This window comes from Brachyistius frenatus, unplaced genomic scaffold (genome assembly GCF_029030835.1).
Source record: "Brachyistius frenatus isolate BFR_SWC_R1_liver_20210118 unplaced genomic scaffold, ASM2903083v1 Contig_349, whole genome shotgun sequence".
In the NCBI taxonomy this organism is placed as follows: Eukaryota; Metazoa; Chordata; class Actinopteri; family Embiotocidae; genus Brachyistius; species Brachyistius frenatus.
The window spans coordinates 67,501-87,500 of record NW_027210948.1 but is presented as its reverse complement, the minus strand read 5'-3'; the positions used below and the strand labels follow the sequence as shown (position 1 = coordinate 87,500).

The window sequence follows — 20,000 nt, the reverse complement described above, 5'->3', positions numbered from 1 at the left end:
ATTTTATTCACTTTGGATTTGATGAGAGAAGTTGAATGGGAGTCTATGGAGCCGGAGGCTTTTTGGAGCCGACCTCTAGTGGCACTCGCTGGTATTGCAGCTGAAGACACTTCTGGATCAGAACCATTTTACAGACCTGAAGATACAAACTCTTTTATGAACAGTCTGTGGTTCTGATCCAAATATAAACACGTCTGTCCCCCAAAATCAAACTTCTGTCCATGTCTCCATCCAACAGAAGTCCGGCTGCAGTAACAGAGCTCAGAGGAGGTCGTCGTCCAGCCGGCCGGCGGACAGACAGCGAGACAGAGAGACGGACAGACGGCGAGTCACCGACGGCTTCAACAGGACCAGAGGTGAGTGTTTGAACTACGACTCCCAGCATGCACTGCTGCAGGGTTCCTCGGCCGTGACGCCCGTGTGTGTTTCAGCGCCGGAGATGTCTCTCTGCGTGCGGTCGGGCGACTGCTCGGCGGGTCTGTGCTGCGTCCGCTACCTGACGGGGAGGCGGTGCCAGAGGATCCCGGTGGAGGGCGAGGCCTGTCTGCTGCGGGGCGCCACCAAGCTGCGCAGGAACCTCGGCCGCTGCGGCTGCGACGCCGGGCTCACCTGCGCCGCCGCCGGCCGCCCGGAGCCGGGCAGGAACACGGGTCAGGGGGTGTGCGTGGCCCAGCCGGAACCGGGCCGCAGGAACACAAGGCATTCTGGGAAGAAGAGGCGGACGCCGGAGGAGCGCTGCTGAACACGAACAATCTGTCCACCTTTTATTTAAGTCTGTAGGAGGAGTTTCCTGTCCGGTGAGGACATCACACCGGACAGGTGGACGCTGCAATCCGTCGGTCCGGACCGCCGGAGAAACCCTTGATCTCCTTTTTTGTTCAATAAAATTCTTTAAAAGTTAATAATTTCCTCTCAGGTGTGTGTCAGACTGTTTGTGGGCGGGGCCAGCGGGGTTTGACTGACAGCTCCTCCTTTCTTTCTGCCACAGAACAGGGGGGCGGGGCCACAATATTTTATTTCCTGCTGGAAAAAAACAAGGGACACTACAGGACCACAAAAAAGTTCAACTGAGAGTTGTAGAGGGTTTTTATATTTTATTTTTCAAATGTTAATACTTGGTTTAATCTTTCAATATATTTCTAAATGACATTTTGTCTTCATTTAAATCATTTTACATTCATATCTAGTTTTCTTGTTAAAATCATATGGATATACAGACATTAATTTTGACTATTGTGATAAAGTTGAATATATTTTTGAAAGCATCGGTTTTTGTATAATTAACTATAATGGAACAATATAAATATTAAGACCTCTTCAGTTTCATTGTGATCCGTCAGGTTATTTTAATCTCCAGTTGATGTGACGTCAGGATGGTCACATGGCCTCTGGGTGCAGTACTGAGGACTACCGGCAGGGGTTCTCAGTCTGACCCCTGAAATATTAAAACACTAACATAAGGTTTCTATCAACACAAGATTTATTGAAGAGGGATTAAAAACATGCAGTTTGTTTTAAACTCTGAAACACTTTTTAAACTTCCTGTTTTTAAAAACTTGTTCAAGACATTCTGGTAAAAACGTTTTTTTTTTAAATTCTGTAATCAGATTGCATCACTGCTCTGATCCTTCAAGCTTTAAGTACATTAAAGTGGACTGATGCAACGCAGGTAGTTTGGAGGTTTTACCAAATAATCAGGAAGCATCAGGTTAACTTCAAACTTTCAGAAGATTAAAAAGCCAAACAGACGTTTCGATCATCAAGGCATCTTTGTTTTATTTCCTTATTTAATTTTTTTCAGTTAACAAAAAAAAAAAAAAAAAAAAAAAAAAAAGGACTTTTGTGGAAAAAAAATGTTAATGCAAAAGAAACTTTGTCACAAATGCAGAAACAACAAAAAAAAACAAAACAGGGATCAGTCGAATTTCCATCAATAGGAATGTTGAATGATGAAGGGGCGGGGCTACAGGGAGGGGGTGTGGCTACAGGGTGAGCAGGAAGGGACAGGTGCTGGAGCTCAGAGCTGCCCGCAGTCACCGATGGCCAGCTTGCATGAGGTTTTGCCCGACTGGGACCCCTTGGACTCCATCTTCTTCACCACGTCCAGACCCTCCACCACCTGGCCGAACACCACGTGCTTCCCGTCGAGCCTGCAGGCAGAGAGCAGGGCACAAGGTCAGGACAAGGACACACACCTGTCTGTATGTGTGTGTCTCCGTGTGTGTGTGTCTCTGTGTCTGTGTGTCCGTGTGTGTGTGTCTGTGTGTCTCCGTGTGTGTGTGTCTCTGTGTCTGTGTGTCTCCGTGTGTGTGTGTCTCTGTGTCTGTGTGTGTGTGTGTGTGTGTCTGTGTGTCTCCGTGTGTGTGTCTCTGTGTGTCTCCGTGTGTGTGTCTCTGTGTCTGTGTGTCTCCGTGTGTGTGTCTCTGTGTGTGTGTCTCCGTGTGTACCATGTGGTCTTGGCGGTGCAGATGAAGAACTGGGACCCGTTGGTGTTGGGTCCAGCGTTGGCCATGGACAGGATCCCGGCTCCGGTGTGCGTCAGGGTGAAGTTCTCGTCAGCGAACTTGTTCCCGTAGATGGACTTCCCTCCGGTTCCGTCGTGTTTGGTGAAGTCGCCGCCCTGCAGGACAAATACGCGCACGACCGGGTCGGTGAGGAACTCTGTGGCCCGAGGTCATTTCACGGGTCTGCAGGGCGGTATGACATCACCCCCCCCCCCCCCCACTCACCTGACACATGAAGTCCGGGATGACGCGGTGGAAGCTGCAGCCCTTGTAGCCGAAGCCCTTCTCCCCGGTGCACAGGGCTCGGAAGTTCTCGGCGGTCTTGGGCACCACGTCGGGTCGGAGCTGCGGACGGGACGGGACGTGAAGAAGAGCGCCGCAGAAACAAACACAGTCGCGAGGTTTGGGCCGGTAGCCGTCCGGGCCACGAGCCCAAACCGACCTATCGGCAGAGACACTTTGATGTTGGAGGAGAATAAGGAGCTGATCAGAACACCTGCTGCGTCACTCACACGTGGGCGGGACGTTAAAGCCTCACGCGGATGGCGGGGTGTCACGAGGGCCGCTTAAACCGGACGGACCGGGTTCAACAGCCAAGATGGAGATCCGCCGCTGGCGCACAAAATGGCTGGCGCTAGCATGCTAGGTGTGCTAGTCTGACGGAAACACGGAAGATCACCGCGAAACAAAGAGCCGTCGACCCGACGTCACGGTGACGTCACGTCGAGCTGAATCACTGTACAAAGGATGAAAGGTGTCCCGGTCCCAACATCCGCATTCTGGATCGCCCCCCCTCCCCCTCCTGCGCGTGCACAGTGGAACTTTCCAGAAATACTCTCGCGGACACGAGCACGGAAACCGAAGACGTTAGCTTCGGCTGCTAACGTGCACGTGACGGATAAACAGTTTAATTAAATAACGACCCGCCTCACTTTCAGACAGAAGCTCCACGAGCAGCCGGCGGGAGGCCCGGTGACGGTTTACCGGGAGGCCCGGTGACGGTTTACCGGGAGGCCCGGTGGCGGTTTACCGGGAGGCCCGGTGACGGTTTACCGGGAGGCCCGGTGACGGATTACCGGGAGGCCCGGTGACGGTTTACCGGGAGGCCCGGTGGCGGTTTACCGGGTGCGCGTGAAGGCCGTTGGTCGCTGCAACAAAGAAGCGCGCGCTTCACGTCCCGTTAGCATTAGCAGAGTTATGCTAGACTGTTAGCAGCGGCGGGTTAAACCGGTGTCCGGTGAAACGGCACCGGGACAAGAGTCCCTCCTGCCGGGTGGTGCGGGAACACCGGCACGGAACCAGTTCCACGACCTGGACTTTAACCGCGGTCGGTGAAGATGATCAAACCCACGAGGCTCAGCGGACGTTCACGCGCACGCGCCGGCTGGAAGCCACAAACACGTGACAGCGGGCTAGCCGTGCCAATGCTAAATGCAGCTAAATGCTAACGGCGGGTTGTGAAGTCGGGTTTGTCCTCAGTAACCGGACACCGGGAGGGACACCGGGAGGAGACCGGAGGATCTGACACCGAGCAGCGGGCAGCAGACCCCGGCCTGACACTCCCGTTCACGGCCCTTCTAACATCAGCTCGGCTTTACCTCCATCACGACCCGGCCGAGGGGTTTCCCGCCAGCGGTGACGTCGAAGAAGACTTTGGGTCGGTCCATTTCGGCAGGACGAACTGCTGCGGCGGGACTGGCGAGTTTTCCGGTGAAAGAACACGGCGGGCCGCAAGGAACCGAAAAAGATGGAGGGACGTGGGGCGACTTTATATAAGACGCCAAGTGGGCGGAGCAAAATCACAGCAAGCCAATTGGCAACGCTGACGTCATTAATCGGCACTTATTTTGGCAAATCAGCAGCCAGATCAGATGCTCTGCGTTTTCACTGGCTGTCGACGGACAGACGCAGCTCGCGGTGTGTTTGATTTGTATCTCCGACTGAACGTCACCGGGTTTCGTCCCCACTTGCTCCGTCTAACACCGCCCCGTTCCGGTGTGCCCGGTGTTCATACCGGAGCAGCGCGCGCCGCGCCGCAGATGCACGCGGCGAACGCCCTGCAGTAAGCGCGCGCTCCCGCTGTCAGGGTGAAATGTGGGTGCGCGGTCACGCGGGCAGGGCGCGGTCACGCGGGCAGGGCGCGGTCCGTCCTGTTCTCCAACAGAAAGAACAAAGTGAGCGCGGGAACTTGAACTGGAAGATCCGAGTCACCGAAACCGGGCGGGTCCGGACCGGAAGCGTTTTAATGAGTGTTGTGGAAAAGGCAGGAGTCAAAGTCAGTCTGTCTGTCTATTAATCCCGTGATTAGCACCACCTTGTGGTTGAAGTTATAACTGCAGTTTCCTGGGAAAGATCAGATAAACTCATTTCAGCAAACAGAAAATATGATTTCAAAAACAAAAGGAAAATATTGAATCGCCAGTTAACGTTGACTAAAGTTCAAATAGTCTCAACAAAGAGCTCAGAAATACGTTCGCTAAAGGTAACTTGCGAACTAAAAGTTAAAAGGTTAAACAGCTAAAACTTTTTTTGTGTGAAGACAGAAAAATGAAGATCTTCATGCTTCAAAATGTTAATCAGCTGAATAATCAGTTCAAATGAAAAAAAACTAAGTTTGATTAAAAAAAAACATTTTTTAACAGAAAACAAGTAAAACTTTGGAGGATTTAATTCACATAAATAAACGTCCTTGTGAACTTTGGTTCACGTGTTATGAATCAATATGAATAAAAACATCCATGTTTTACTGGGATGAATAGACCTGCAGCTCTGGGATGTTTATTATGGGATGTTTTCAGTGTTTAGTGTAAAATGAGGCAGGAAGTGAGCCGACAGGTGAACAACACCTGAGTAACAGTAAGTATCACTTTAAAGCCCACAGGTGGGTTCTGACCTTTGACCTGCTGCAGGTCGAGGTCATTGATGACCTTTAGTTGACCTCTGATGAGCTGTCTGCGATTCATCCTGAAGAGAGCATCACACGGTCGTCTTCACCACACCGGTGCAGGGCATGATGGGAAAGGCCGAAAATGACATCTGGCCTGTCAGCTGATTGGTTCAGATCGTCTAGGACAGGTTTAGGACATAGTCTTAGACCCGGTTAGGTCTAGTTTTAGGACAGGTTTAGAACATAGTCTTAGACCCAGTTAGGACTAGTTTTAGGACAGGTTTAGGACGTAGTCTTAAACCCAGTTAGGACTAGTTTTAGGACAGGTTTAGGACGTAGTCTTAGACCCAGTTAGGACTAGTTTTAGGACGTAGTCTTAGACCCAGTTAGGACTAGTTTTAGGACAGGTTCAGGACATAGTTTTAGACCCGATTAGGACAAGTCTAGGACATAGTCGCAGACCCGGTTAGGACTAGTTTTAGGACATAGTTTTAGACCCGATTAGGACTAGTTTTATGACAGGTTCAGGACGTAGTCTTAGACCCAATTAGAACTAGTTCAGGACGTAGTCTTAGACCCGGTTAGGACTAGTTTTAGGACATAGTCTTAGACCCTGTTAGGACTAGTTTTAGGACAGGTTCAGGATATAGTCTTAAACCCGGTTAGGACTAGTTTTAGGACAGGTTTAGGACATTCGTAGACCTGGTTAGGACTAGTTTTAGGACAGGTTTAGGACATTCGTAGACCTGGTTAGGACTAGTTTTAGAACGTAGTTTTAGACCCGATTAGGAATAGTTGTAGGACAGGATCAGGACGTAGTCTCAGACCCAATTAGGACAGGTTCAGGATATAGTCTTAGACCCGGTTAGGACTAGTTTTAGGACAAGTTTAGGACATAGTCGTAGACCCAGTTAGGACTAGTTTTAGGACATAGTCTTAGACCCGATTAGGACTAGTTTTAGGACAGCTTTAGGACGTAGTCTTAGACCCAATTAGAACTAATTCAGGACGTAGTCTTAGACCCGGTTAGGACTAGTTTTAGGACAGGTTTAGGACGTAGTCTTAGACCCAGTTAGGACTAGTTTTAGAACAGGTTTAGGATGTAGTCTTAGAACCAGTTAGGACTAGTTTTAGGACAGGTTTAGGACGTAGTCTTAGACCCAGTTAGGACTAGTTTCAGGACAGGTTCAGGACGTAGTCTTAGACCTGGTTAGTACTAGTTTTAGGACAGGTTTAGGACGTAGTCTTAGACCTGGTTAGGACTAGTTTTAGGACAGGTTTAGGACATAGTCTTAGACCCAGTTAGGACTAGTTTCAAGACAGGTTCAGGACGTAGTCTTAGACCCGGTTAGGACTAGTTTTAGGACAGGTTTAGGACGTAGTCTTAGACCTGGTTAGGACTAGTTTGAGTCTAGTCGATCAATCTGATCAGAACCATCAAACCTTCAACTCATCTGACTTCCTGTTTCCCGTCTCCTTCACGTGTCATTGATGACCTCACACACGTGTGTTCTGCGTGTCTTTCCAGTGCGTGTTTATTAAATTACAAAGGTGGTCACTAAATCCTACAGAGTCATCAGGTACGGTTTTATTCTCCTGGAGACACCACGACTGTCGGGACTCTACTCACTTCACGACATACAGTGATGAAGAGGAGGAGGAAGGCGGGACTCTGTTGAGGGGAGTCCAGCTCGGTAGATGTCAGGTGTGTCGGAGACGTCCAAGTGTGATTTACACTGAGCCACAGGAGAGAAATCAGTTTGTTGTTGGAGACACAAAATCAGAGGAGGAAGATTTTTTTAATTATTTAGTAATTTGAGAATAAAGTGAAAATGTTGAGATCAAATGAATCTTGTTTGGACCTTCAGGATCAAACACCTCGATCAGGTGATGACATCACAGACTGTTTCTAAAAGAGTTTGTAGCTTCAGGTCTGTAAAATGGTTCTGATCCAGAAGTGTCTTCAGCTGCAATACCAGCGAGTGCCACTAGAGGTCGGCTCCAAAAAGCCTCCGGCTCCATAGACTCCCATTCAACTTCTCTCATCAAATCCAAAGTGAATAAAATGTGTCCATCAGTTCTCTCGGTGTTGTTAGCTAAAGTCACTCCTTCTTCTTAGTTTTCTGGAGGTCCATCTGAAAATAATCCCTCATTCATTAGAAAAGAAGATTCAAGAAGACCTGTTTTTGGGGGCGTGTCTGTTTGATTGACAGGCCTGTGGTGCAGTCAGGTTACAGCTATCGGTGGGCGGGACGTAGTATCGTCAGGTTTCCAATCAGATCGGTCAGATCCACCTCTGGCTCCTCCCCCAGCTCGTCCAAATATGGTCACTTCCTGCTCCAAACCGCTTTGAACTAGCAAAGATGGTGACGGACAGAATCTGAACTGGAGGATTCATAACGTTCACAAACCAACGATGACATCACTGATGGATGATGACATCACTGATGGATGATGGTTAAATGCATGTCCTCTTTGTACTGCTGCAGGTGTAACCATTGAAACCCTCAAATCCTTCTGAAACTTTCAATCTTTTCAAAGTCCTGAAACTTTTGACCAAACTGTTTATTTTCTTTTTAAACTAAAGCTGATTCTGATGTAATTTTATTCTGGAAAAATAATTTGAACTTTTTTCTCAAGAACAAAAATCCTCCTCCTCTTGTTTCTTCTTCAAACAGCGTCTCGGTGTCAACGTTTCATCATCAGGAAGATTTTACAGATAAAAATCAGAAGAAAGAAGAAACGAGTGAATCTTCGTTTTTGGCTGTTTTCAAAAAATATCTTTTTTTAAATGAAATTTTCCGACTGATCGATAGATCGATCGATCGATTGATTGATGGATGTGTTGGACAGCATAAGAAGCTCATCACTGTCTCTCAGTGTAAATCACGACGTCTTCGTCTCTTCAAACAAAAAAACAGCCACGGACGGATCAGCTGTTCATACGTCACGTTTCAAAGCGCCTCGCCGCTGCTCGCACATGTTTCGTCTTTATCGTCATGACGACGAAGGAGGTTGAAGGACGTGAGAGCAGCGGCGTGGGCGTCGCCATCTTTAAATACTGTCGGTCCGACAAGGAATGAAGGATGAAGCATGAAAATACAGAGAATAAAAAAAAACAATAAAATAAAGTTACCATCGAGTTCATCGTCACATCAAAGTTTCAGAATTCATTCACAAAAGGTGTTTTTTCTTTCTTTCTTGCCTTCAAACCGTCCGCTGCGTCCTGAGCGGACGGCGGCCATGTTGGACTGGTGGCCATGACGACGGCGAGGGAAAACAGTTTGTGTTACAGTAAAGTCTCATCGAGTGTTTGTGTTCAGTTGTTCTCGAACAGCGACAGCAGGTCGTCGTTGTTGTTGTTCGGGAGGTCCGGAGGGCCGAGGTAGGACAGCAGCTCGTCCGGGTTGGTCAGCTCCGGGAGCAGCTGAGGAGACAAACGGGACAACGTGAGGTCCAATCAGCAGAGAGGGAACCGACCAATGAGAGCACAGAGAAAAAACAACAACGAGAGCACAGAGACAACCAAAACAGTGAAGCCAACACAGGAGCTGAAAGAGACTTCAGAGGGGTGATGATGATTATCTTCTTCATCATCACCCCTCTGAACCGTCTGAGTGGATCCGGTAGAACCGGGACGTCTGTACCGTCCGAGTCGGGTTCTACTCACGTCCAAAGAAGGTTCCGGAACCTCTGCCGACCCCCCGAGCCCGAAGGAACCGTCACCTTGGAGACGGGGATTCTGGTTGCTACGCTGCATCATCTGGTTGCCGCCCCCCAGTTGGGAGTTGCCATGGAGACCCTGCGGCTGGCAGAGAGGGGCACCATGGGAACTGGAGTCCAGACGGCCCGAAACCGAAATCTGAGAGGAAAAGAGAGGGGGAGGAGTTAGGAAGGAAAAAAAATGGAAGTGTTTTTTATTGAGCTGATTAAAACTCTGGATTGATGAAGATGATGATGATGATGATGATGATGTTGTGAGTACCTGTGCAGCCAGCGGGTGAGGCAGGGGTTTGTCGGGGGTGAGGAGGGCGCTGGAGAGCTCGGACTGGTAGGACAGAGGGGGGGGGCCGGGGGAGGAGAAGTCTCCGCCCACTCCGGGGGTCCCGGGTCCGCTGAAGTCTGAGAAGGCGACGGGCTGCCCGGGGTAGGACGGAGCTGCAGGAGGACACAGATCAATACATGTGATCAGGTCCGACGGACCACTGACACAGCCGGTCCTGGTCCTGGTTCTGACCGGCCCACCTGGTCCAGGGTAGTCCGGTGTGTTGCTGCGGTTGTTCCCGCCCCCTGCAGGCAGGGAGGGGTATGGCATCGGGGAGGAGGAGGAGGGGGCGGGGCCTAGCGAAGCAATCATCTCCATGACGCTGGGCAGGACCATGTGACTCGGGCTGAGGGTCCGGCACCGCTTCAGAACCGGACCATCGGACTCCTCCTTCACATGGAGGTCCGGTTTCACCGGGACCGGCTTCCAGCTGCAGACCGGGTCGATGGTGATCTCCTCATACTCTGAGCTGCTGAGGAGGAGGAGGAGGAGGACAGTTCTTCATCAGTTTCTTGGATCATTTAAAGGGACAGTAAACATTAAACATTTAAAAAAATATATATTTTTTTACATTTCATATATTTTTTTTTCTTCCAGTTACTGATTAAACCTTTAAAAAGTTAATCTTTCTTTATTAAAAGTAGAATAAGTGTCTCAGATGTAAACCGACACCTCCATTCAGTGTGTGTGTGGATCTATTAATATGTAAACAGATCCATCCACCTGCCCCACCCCCAGGCTGACGTGATTGGTTCCTGACATCAGTGACATATGACACCTGCCTCCTGTATTCCTTCCATCAGAATCTAATCAGCTCATCCTTGAATGTTTGTGAGGAATTTGAAAGGAATTCAACTGTTAGACCTTCACAATAAAAGCAAAATATTTTATTAGATTTATAAAACTAAATTATTCTCCCATGTGAAACCTTGTCAGACAGTTTCAGGAGAAGATGGAGCCGGTTTGTTTTTCATCTGCAGCTCCAACATTCACCACTTCATCCTCTGGATGCTTTTACTTTGAAAAACCAGCAGAAAAAAACAACTTACTTCTGGACGAAGATGAGGATCCCCAACATGTACTGATCCACCTCCAGACCCTCCAACAGAGCTGTTTTACTACACACACACACACACACACACACACACACACACACACACACACACACACACACACACACACACACACACACACACACACACACACGACAGTTGGATCAATTCTTGGTGCACTGATGAAATAGCCGAAAGAACGTGTGTGTGTGTGTGTGTGTGTGTGTGTGTGTGTGTGTGTGTGTGTGTGTTACATACTTGCACACGGGGCACCTCCATGTTCCTCTCTCACAGTTGAGTTGCAGGTACGACTCCAGATCGAAACACTAAACACAGAAACGGCAGACTGAACAATCAGCTGTGCTAAAGCTAATGTTAAAGCTAATGCTAAAGCTAATGCTAATGTTTTCAAATTGGGAAACTTTGTAACTTCTGTTTTTTTATACATTGGCCGCTGCTCTGACATCACAGCGCGCGGGGAACTGTGATTGACCGCCGCTCTGACCTGTATGTGTCGGCAGTCGTGGCCTCTGGCGGGCAGCTGGATGCGGCGGAACGTGATTGGACACTTCAAGGAGACTCTGATGGCGGTCTGCTCCACGCCGTCCTCTCCGTTGAGCCCGGGGGTCCCGGGAATCGAACCGCTGCTGAAGTTCCTCTTTACTGAGATGAGGAAAACCAACAAGGTCACAAAACGTTGACAACAAACAAAGTCTGAAGCCCAGAAACATGAACCAGGATTAGCCCCTCCCCCTCAACCCAAACACAACAAGAAGTGAGGTCGTAGAACTGATAGATGAGCGTTTCCCAGCATGCATTCTTTGTTCTTGAAAATTTACTGCATTAAGGTCATTCAAATAATGAAAATGAAAGATTAAAATTTACATCTTGGTTTAATAAAATGATGAAGAGGAGGAAGAGGAGGGGGAGGAGCCTACTCTTGGTGACGCAGTGCTCCGCTGGCAGCAGCCTCTTCTTCATGAGTCCCTGCAGCACCGAGCGAACCGACGGCCGATGAACCAGCTGGAGGACGAACAGGTGAGACTGAAGGACAGAAGACAGAATTGATTATTGACGTATTTCTTCTCCTGAAGGATTCTGATGATCAGCTCAACGTTACAGAAAGAAGATTAAAGCAGCTTTTTAAAACCAGATGCTGCGTGATGCTCGTTTGTTCAGTGCCTCCTCTGGCTCCTCCTCTTTTGATCTTTTAGCCGTCTAATTGTCTAATTTCTCACTCATTAGATCCACAGCAGCGCTGGAGCTCCGCCCCCTCACACACTTCATTCATCATTCATACACCAATCGGAGGTCACTAAAGTTAACATTGAATCGGTGTCCAACTTTTCAAAAACAACGTGGGACTCCGTAGTTTTCTCTGGACTCCTTCCTAACCGGACCAGTGATGATATGTTCAGCCGTACGTCTTCACTTCACCGCTGGTTGTCGAGGTGATGTCCCGCTAACAACGTGGGCTTCATTGACAACTGGAATACTTTCTGGGGGAAACCTGGTCTGATCCGGAGAGACGGCATCCATCCTACTTTAGATGGTGCAGCTCTTCTTTCTAGAAACATGGCCGTGTCTCTTAACAGCCCTAAAACCTGACATCCAGGGTTGAGGCCAGGACGCAGAGCTGCAGTCTTACAGCTCCTCTGCAGCTTCTTTAGAGCTGTCACTCACCAAAAACCTTCAACATCCTGTAGAGGTTGTGTCTGTACCCAGACCACCTATATTTAAAAAACTCAAGGAAAGATCTATCAATAAAAATGTAATAAAAATGGATCCTACCAAATTAATGGATCAAAAAAATCTGACAATTAAAAGCGGACTATTAAATATGAGATCTCTCTGGTCTAAATCTCTGTTAGTAAATGACTTGATAACTGATCATCAGATTGATTTACTGTCTCACAGAGACCTGGCTGCAACAGGAAGAATATGGTAGGATTAATGAAGCAACTCCTCCCAGTCATATTCATTATCATATTCCTAGAGATTCAGGAGGAGGAGGAGAAGGAGGAAGAAGAGGAGGAGGAGGAGGAGGAGGAGGAGGAGGAGGAGGAGTGGCAGCAATCTTCCACTCAAGTTGATCAATTAATCCAAAGCCTAAACTTAGTTATAAATCATTTGAGAGTCTGACTCTTAGTCTCTCACCCAAACTGGAAAGCAGAGAAACGGATTGTATTGTTGTTGTTTATCTCCCACCTGGTCCTTATTCAGAGTTTCTAACTGAATTCTGACTTTTGATCAGATTTAGTGCTGAGTTCAGATAAAGTGATGATAGTGGGAGACTTTAACATTCATGTTGACGTGGACAACGACAGCCTCAGTTCTACTTTCAGCTCATTATTAGATTCTATAGGCTTTTATCAGGATGTAAATAAACCCCGTCACCGTGGTAACCACACCCTCCATCTGGTTCTGTCGTATGGGATGGAAACTGAAAATGTAATAGTATTTCCTCCAAACCCTGTTTTGTCAGACCACTTCTTATTAACATCTGAAGTTACAATAATGGACGACACAGCATGTGGGAATAAATCCCACTACAGTAGATGTCTGTCAGATGATGCCGTGGCCAAGTTTAAGGAAGCAGTTACATGTTTATCCTCTTCGATGCCGTGTGTTAAAGCAGTGGAAGACATCTACGTTGATCTTAGTCCCACACAAGTGGATCATCTGGTAGGAAACACTGCAGTATCTCTGCTACAACTCTAGATGATGTCGCCCCTCTGAAGAAGAGTCATGAACCAGAGGAAGTTGTCTCCATGGTACAACTCAGAACTACGCTCTGCTAGGCAGCGACTAGAAAGATGGAAAGGAAATGGAGTTCCACTAATTTAGAAGAATTTCACCTGCCTGGAAGGAGAGTCTAATATTATATAAGAAAGCTCTTGGTAAGGCCAGAACTTTATATTATTCATCATTAATAGAGGACAACAAGAACAACCCCAGGTTTCTTTTCATCACTGTAGCAGGCTGACAAAGAGTCCCAGTTCTGTTGAGTCCTCTATTCCTTCAGCTCTCAGCAGTAATGACTTCATTAACTTCTTCACTAATAAAATTCTTACTATCAGGGAGAGAATTGGGCCGACCCTTCCTGACACCATCACTGATGTGTTGCTAAGCAACAGCAGCCCTGAAAGCAACTGTAGGACCAGATGTAAACTTGGAACATTTCTCTCCTGTTGAGCTCTCTGAGTTAACTAGAATTAGTTCTTCATCTGGATCCTCTAGCTGTCTGTTAGATCTCATCCCAACTAAACTTTTTAAGGAAGTCTTCCCTTTAATTAATACTTCCATATTAGATCAGATCAACCTATCTATTGTAACCAGCTATGTACCGCAGGCTTTTAAAGTGGCTGTAATTAAACCTTTACTTAAAAAGCCGACTCTTGATCAGCTGTTTTAGGAAACGACAGACCAATTTACAACCTGACGTTTATTTCTAAAATCCTTGAAAAAGTTGTTGCAAATCAACTTTGTGATCATTTCCAAAGGAACGATCTGTTTGAAGATTTTCAGTCTTTAGAGTTCATCATAGCACAGAAACAGCTCTGGTGAAAGTTACTAAGGACCTTTTATTAGCCTCAGATAATGGACTCGTCTCTGTACTTGTTCTTCTGGACCTCAGTGCTGCTTTTGATACGATTGATCATAAGATCTTATTACAGAGATTAGAAGACGTTACGAGGGTTAAAGGAACTGCATTAGACTGGTTCAAATCCTACTTATCAGATAGATTCCAGTTTGTCCATGTCAACAATGAGTCTTCCAGACAAACAAGAGTTAGTTATGGAGTTCCACAAGGCTCAGTGTTAGGCCCAATACTTTTTACTTTCTACATGCTTCCATTAGGAGATGTCATCAGGAAGCACTGCATCAACTTCCATTGTTATGCAGATGACACTCAGCTATATCTTTCTATAAAACCAGATGAAACTAATCAGTTAGTAAAACTTGAAGCCTGTCTAAAAGACATCAAGTCCTGGATGACCAAAAACTTCCTGCTTCTAAATTCAGACAAAACAGAAGTTCTTGTACTTGGTCCTAAACACCTCAGAAACTCTTTCTGTAATCACTTAGTTACTCTAGATGACGTTGTCTTGGCCTCCAGCAAAACTGTGATGAACCTTGGAGTCATCTTTGATGAGGATTTGTCCTTTAGACACCAGATAAAGCAAATCTCCAGAACTGCTTTCTTTCATCTACGTAATATTAATAAAATCAGGAAAATCCTTCCTCAGCGTGACGCAGAAAAACTCATTCATGTGTTTGTTACTTCTAGACTAGATTATTGTAATTCCTTGTTGTTAGGATGTCCAAATTACTCATTAAAAACATGCAGCTGATCCAAAATGCTGCAGCAAGAGTACTGACGGGATTTATCAAGAGAGATCATATTTCTCCAGTTTTATCTTCTCTTCACTGGCTTCCTGTGAAATCAAGAATATAATTTAAAGTTCTCTTGATGACTTACAAAGCTCTACATGACCAGGCTCCATCATATCTTAGAGATCTTATAGAACCATATAATCCGAGCAGAGCACTCCTCTCTCAGTACGCTGGTCTACTTGTGGTTCCTAGAGTTTCCAGAAGTAGAATGGGAGGCGGAGCTTCAGTGTTCAGGCTCCTCCCCTGTGGAACCAGCTCCCAGTTTGTGTTGGAGGGGCAGAAACCCTCTCTAGCTTTAAGATTAGACTCAAAATGTTCCTTCTTGATAAAGCCTATAGTTAGGGCTGGCTCAGGTAGACCTGAACCAACCCTTAGTTATGTTGTTATAGGCCGAGGCTGCTGGAGGACCTCGTTACATGCTGATCTTCTTTTCTTTCCTCCTACTCTTTAACTGACTCATACCTCACCATCTTTTTCTCTCCCATAGTTTCTTCTTATTATCTGTTGTCTCCATTCAGTTCCTTCACTCGTGTAGTTTCTGTTCTTTCTTTTCCAGATGTCCCGTCATGGAGCTGCATGTCTCTGATCTGTGATTGTCGTCTCCACCAACAGTTCTTCTCTTCTATCTCTATGCTGTCCTTTTCTCTCTCTGCTCTCCTCTCACCCCAACCGGTCGAGGCAGATGCTCCGCCCACCTCTGATCCTGCTTCTGTTAACAGATGCTCCGCCCACCTCTGATCCTGCTTCTGTTAACAGATGCTCCGCCCACCTCTGATCCTGGTTCTGTTAACAGATGCTCCGCCCACCTCTGATCCTGGTTCTGTTAACAGATGCTCCGCCCACCCCTGATCCTGCTTCTGTTAACAGATGCTCCGCCCACCTCTGATCCTGGTTCTGTTAACAGATGCTCCGCCCACCCCTGATCCTGCTTCTGTTAACAGATGCTCCACCCACCTCTGATCCTGGTTCTGTTAACAGATGCTCCGCCCACCTCTGATCCTGGTTCTGTCGGAGGTTTCTTCCTGTTAAAGGGAGTTTTTTTTCCCTCCTAGCTTATGTGGGAATTGTTGAATTGTTGGTTTCTCTGTATAATATTGTAAAGTTCTGTTGTAACGACTTTAATGTGTTAAGTACCATGAAATAACCTGTTTTGTGATTTGGCGCTATAGAAATTAAGTTGAATTGAATTAAATCCATAGCTGCAGAATCCAACGTTCTACAATGATTCATTGCTCTGACCCAAGCTGAGCGGGTCCTGACGGTTCAGGGTGTGAATTACAAACTCCCTGAACTGCGTTCAGATATTTACAAACAGGAACTAAGTTTCTAACAGACGGAGCGTTAAAATGAGGAACAATGTCTCGCTTTGTGTCTGTGTGTGTGTGTGTGTGTGTATGTGTGCGTGTGTGTGTGTGTGTGTGTGTGTGTGTGTGTGTGTGTGTGTGTGTGTGTGTGTGTGTGTGTGTGTGTGTGCGTGTGTGTGTGTGTGTGTGTGTGTGTGTGCGTGCGTGCGTGCGTGCGTGTGTGTGTGTGTGCGTGCGTGTGTGTGTGTGTGTGTATGTGTGCGTGCGTGAGTGTGTGTGTGTGTGTGTGTGTGTGTGCGTGCGTGTGTGTGTGTGTGTGTGTGTGTGTGTGTGTGTGTGCGTGCGTGTGTGTGTGTGTGTGTGTGCGTGCGTGTGTGTGTGTGTGTGTGTGTGTGTGTGTGTGTGTGTGTGCGTCTCTTACGCAGCAGCAGGCCGTCACAGTGATCTGGATTGTGTTCCTGCCCGGCTGACACACCTGCTTCAGGTACAAAGGCTTGTGGGAAGTTTTGTTGTCGCCTCGCTCGATGTTGAGAGGAGTCGCGTTGACGCTCACCTGAGGAGGAGGAGGAGGAGGAAGAATGAAGAGAAAGAGGAGGAGGAAGAAGAAGGTTAACACCTCAGTGATGATTATTGATCCATTGAGTGGATTCATTTCAGGGGTTTAAACCTTCAGAATAAAAGTCGTTTCAATTGCTGAGGAAGTAATTTTCTAAATAAAATGCAACTAATAATTATTAGACAATCGGGATCACGAACCTCTTTAAAAAAGTTTTTTTTTTTTTTTAAGTTGTTTTGACCAGAGTTCAACTGGCAACACAAACAGGAAGTTAAAACACAAACAGGAAGTGGAAAAAACAAAAGAAAAGAAGGAGGATGAAGGTCAGACCTGAACGGACGCCGGCCAGTTGGTGTTCATCTGTCGATCCTCGTGGTGGTAACACTTGAACTGGAGCTCCAGGTCAGGCCTGACACACACACACACACACACACACACACACACACACACACACACACACACACACACACACACACAGTGAGTCTCAGTGTGTGTGTATGTGTGTGTGTGTGTGTGTGTGTGTGTGTGTGTGTGTGTGTGTGTGTGTGTGTGTGTGTGTGTGTGTGTGTGTGTGTTTCCCCCCCCTCCTGACGTGTCATCACCTGAGGATGAGTGTTTTGTAGACGGAGTCTCTCAGCTGGAAGACGTGGTTGCTGACCGCCAGGTTGTGCTCTAATCTGAAGGGCTCTAGGACCACGCCATCCCTCACCGGGAAGGTCAGCCGCAGGTCGTCGCTCGGGTTACCTGTTGGCAGGAAGTCGACGCAGTCAGACACCTGCACGCTTCCTGTGACTGATGACTGATGACTGATGATAATAATACAGTTATTCCATCCCCTGCTCAGTGAACTAAGTTGCTTTGTATCTGTGGAATGGATCCTGAATCTGGCTGATTGGTCACCTGCTGCATTATGGATCACCTGTGTGTGTGTGTGTGTGTGTGTGTGTGTGTGTGTGTGTGTGTGTGTGTGTGTGTGTGTGTGTGTGTGTGTGTGTGTGTGTGTGTGTGTGTGTGTGTGTGTACCTGTAGGTGGGGGAGGGGCCAGGCCGGCCATGTTGGGTTTAATGTCAGGCAGGAAGGAAGAGGGTGTCGGCTTGACATCACTGTTGCCAGGCGACATGTAGGGTGGGGCCATGGCGCTGCTGGGGGTGATGGGAGGGGTCGGGTTTCCAGGAACTGGAGAGGAGGGGTAACCTGGCAACCCTCGCCCCGGCTAACAGGGAGAGAGAGAAGGTAAATTGTTGCATTTAAGTCGAGAGTACTAAAATGTCCTCATAATTCAGAAATATCCTCATTTAGCAGAAATCTCTTTATTTTACTGAAATGTCCTCACAAAGCTGAATTCTCAATATTAGACAGGAATGTCCTCACAAGGCAGAAACGTCCCCATAATACATCTGGTCTTACCCCAGACGGCTGGTTGAAGGAGTTGTAGACACCACCAGCGCCCCCTGTGGTCAAAGTGTTCAAACCTCCACCCTGACCATTGAACTGGTCATGCTGCACACACAAACAGTTTACAGTTATTAATTACCTTTAATATCAATTAATCTGCTCATCACTTTTTAAACAGATCACTTGTCAACAGTTTTCTTGTTCACCTTGTAGTACTGCGGGTTGGGGGGTCCGGAGGAGGGGTACTGTGGGAGGGGCATCTTATGGCTCTGATAGGAGGGGGAGGAGCCTGACCGCTGGGGGGCGGGGCCTGGACCACCAGGACCTGTAAGGGAAACAGACAGAAGAAGCATTAGCAACAGCCGCTATGCTAACAGTTTCCCACTGGCCCCGCCCACAGACATCCTACCTGAATGGTACTGCATGTTGGGGTTGGAGTACTGAACGGGCCCGGCGTGACCACCGCCACCTGAACCCGGCATCGAGCCCCCGGCGGCACCGGGACCCGACATGACGTTCACGCTGGAACCAATGGGAACGCCGTACTGCTGCGACATTCCTGGATACGACTGAAGACAGGAAGTACTTTTTATTTACTTTAATTCACGTGATCATTTTATATCATCAAGTTGTCGTACGAAGTTTTTATTCGACTGAACACGAGTTTCATCACAAACTAGAACAGACTGATAATAAAATCGTCTCCATTAAATCTGATCAGGCTTAATGGGTATGTAATCAGATTACTCTCTCGTTTAACGAGGATGTAATTAGATTACTCTGGTTTAACGAGGATGTAATCAGATTACTCTGGTTTAATGCAGATGTAATCAGATTAATCTCACCTCAGGGTTGTAGGGTCGTTTCAGGCCCTGCGGGGGCCTCAGGTGTCCCTGCTGGTGTCCTGGGCCGTAGGTTGGGTGCTGAGGGACCCTCTGTGGGCCCCCCCCAGGCCCATACATGGGGCCCATGGAGGGGGGTCCTCTGTTGGGACCTGGACCGGGTCCCATACCTCCAGGAGCCATGCCGGGGGGGCCGCGGGGGCCCGAGTGGGCCATGAACTGGTTGTTGTAGGCAGGACCGCCCATCTGGACACAACATCAACATGATGCGATCATGTGACCTCATGATCCGACTGTGACATCATGTCCCCCCTCTGCTCACCTGTCCGTAGTTCATCTCCTGGTTCTGTTTCTCCTGGATGGCAGCGACCGTTGCCGTGGCCGTGGCAGTTGCCGTGGCGGCAGCAGCGGCGACGGCGGCGGCGGCAGCAGCCTGAGTGAAGTCAGCTGATCCTCTGGAGCCTCCAGGGGTCGACGGGTAGCTGCAGGCGGAGAGGAGGGGGCGGAGCTTAGTCGCTTTGTTGTGGTTTATCCACAGTGAGAGTCAGACTAATCAATAACTAGTCTTCTTGTGGTGTCGAGGTGTCGCTACACATTTTCTGTTCTTCAAAACAACAACAAACAAATACCCACCTCCCTGTGTACCCCCCCGGGCCTCCAGCGTAGCCCCCGCTGCTCCTCCCGTACATGCCCTGGTTCATGTAGCCCTTGTTGGGTTCTCCGTAGCCCGGCTGGCTCATGTAGCCTCCGGGCCCACCGCCCATGCCCGGCCCCCCGGGGCCCTGCATCATGGGCCCCCCGCCCGGGTTGGCCCCGGGCCCCATCACACCTCCACCGAGACCCTGACGGAGACATAAACGGCTCGTCATCATCCTCTGAGGAGGCTGAACGCTTCGCCTGTCTACTTCCTGGTTGGTGATGTCATACCTGGCTGGCCGAGGGATTGGTCACGCCCCACACAGTGGTGACCACGGAGAGGGATCCTGTGGGCTGATTGGTGGGCTGCTGCCAGCTGGA

The 20,000-nt window shown here is 48.1% G+C and overlaps 2 protein-coding genes across 3 annotated transcripts in view; both read right to left on the bottom strand.

Moving 5' to 3' along the window:
- Positions 1-1,756: 1,756 nt before the first annotated feature.
- Positions 1,757-4,260, bottom strand: ppiaa (peptidylprolyl isomerase Aa (cyclophilin A)). Its single transcript, XM_069723879.1, has 4 exons — positions 4,103-4,260; positions 2,730-2,849; positions 2,448-2,620; positions 1,757-2,150 (listed from the first exon to the last, which is right to left on the bottom strand). Exons 1-4 carry the CDS (start codon positions 4,169-4,171, stop codon positions 2,018-2,020), a joined length of 495 nt encoding a protein of 164 aa, XP_069579980.1. The 5' UTR covers positions 4,172-4,260; the 3' UTR covers positions 1,757-2,017.
- Positions 4,261-6,901: 2,641 nt separating this feature from the next.
- Positions 6,902-20,000, bottom strand: part of LOC138636059 (zinc finger MIZ domain-containing protein 2-like) — a 20,538-nt gene continuing 7,439 nt past the window's right edge. Inside the window, exons 3-21 of one of the 2 annotated variants that reach the window (XM_069723877.1) lie at positions 19,911-20,000; positions 19,617-19,825; positions 19,306-19,465; positions 18,987-19,229; positions 18,551-18,710; positions 18,348-18,466; positions 18,154-18,246; positions 17,770-17,959; positions 17,349-17,490; positions 17,077-17,155; positions 16,612-16,743; positions 11,427-11,532; positions 10,994-11,151; positions 10,747-10,814; positions 10,486-10,554; positions 9,637-9,908; positions 9,377-9,549; positions 9,062-9,253; positions 6,902-8,818 (exon numbers count right to left, since the gene is read on the bottom strand). The exon at positions 19,911-20,000 is cut by the window's right edge and continues 25 nt beyond it. In XM_069723877.1, the coding sequence (XP_069579978.1) occupies positions 8,711-8,818; positions 9,062-9,253; positions 9,377-9,549; positions 9,637-9,908; positions 10,486-10,554; positions 10,747-10,814; positions 10,994-11,151; positions 11,427-11,532; positions 16,612-16,743; positions 17,077-17,155; positions 17,349-17,490; positions 17,770-17,959; positions 18,154-18,246; positions 18,348-18,466; positions 18,551-18,710; positions 18,987-19,229; positions 19,306-19,465; positions 19,617-19,825; positions 19,911-20,000 (2,763 nt within the window). In that variant the 3' untranslated portion in view covers positions 6,902-8,710. The remainder of the gene's footprint in view (positions 8,819-9,061; positions 9,254-9,376; positions 9,550-9,636; positions 9,909-10,485; positions 10,555-10,746; positions 10,815-10,993; positions 11,152-11,426; positions 11,533-16,611; positions 16,744-17,076; positions 17,156-17,348; positions 17,491-17,769; positions 17,960-18,153; positions 18,247-18,347; positions 18,467-18,550; positions 18,711-18,986; positions 19,230-19,305; positions 19,466-19,616; positions 19,826-19,910) is intronic. The other variant, XM_069723878.1, reaches the window with a different exon arrangement.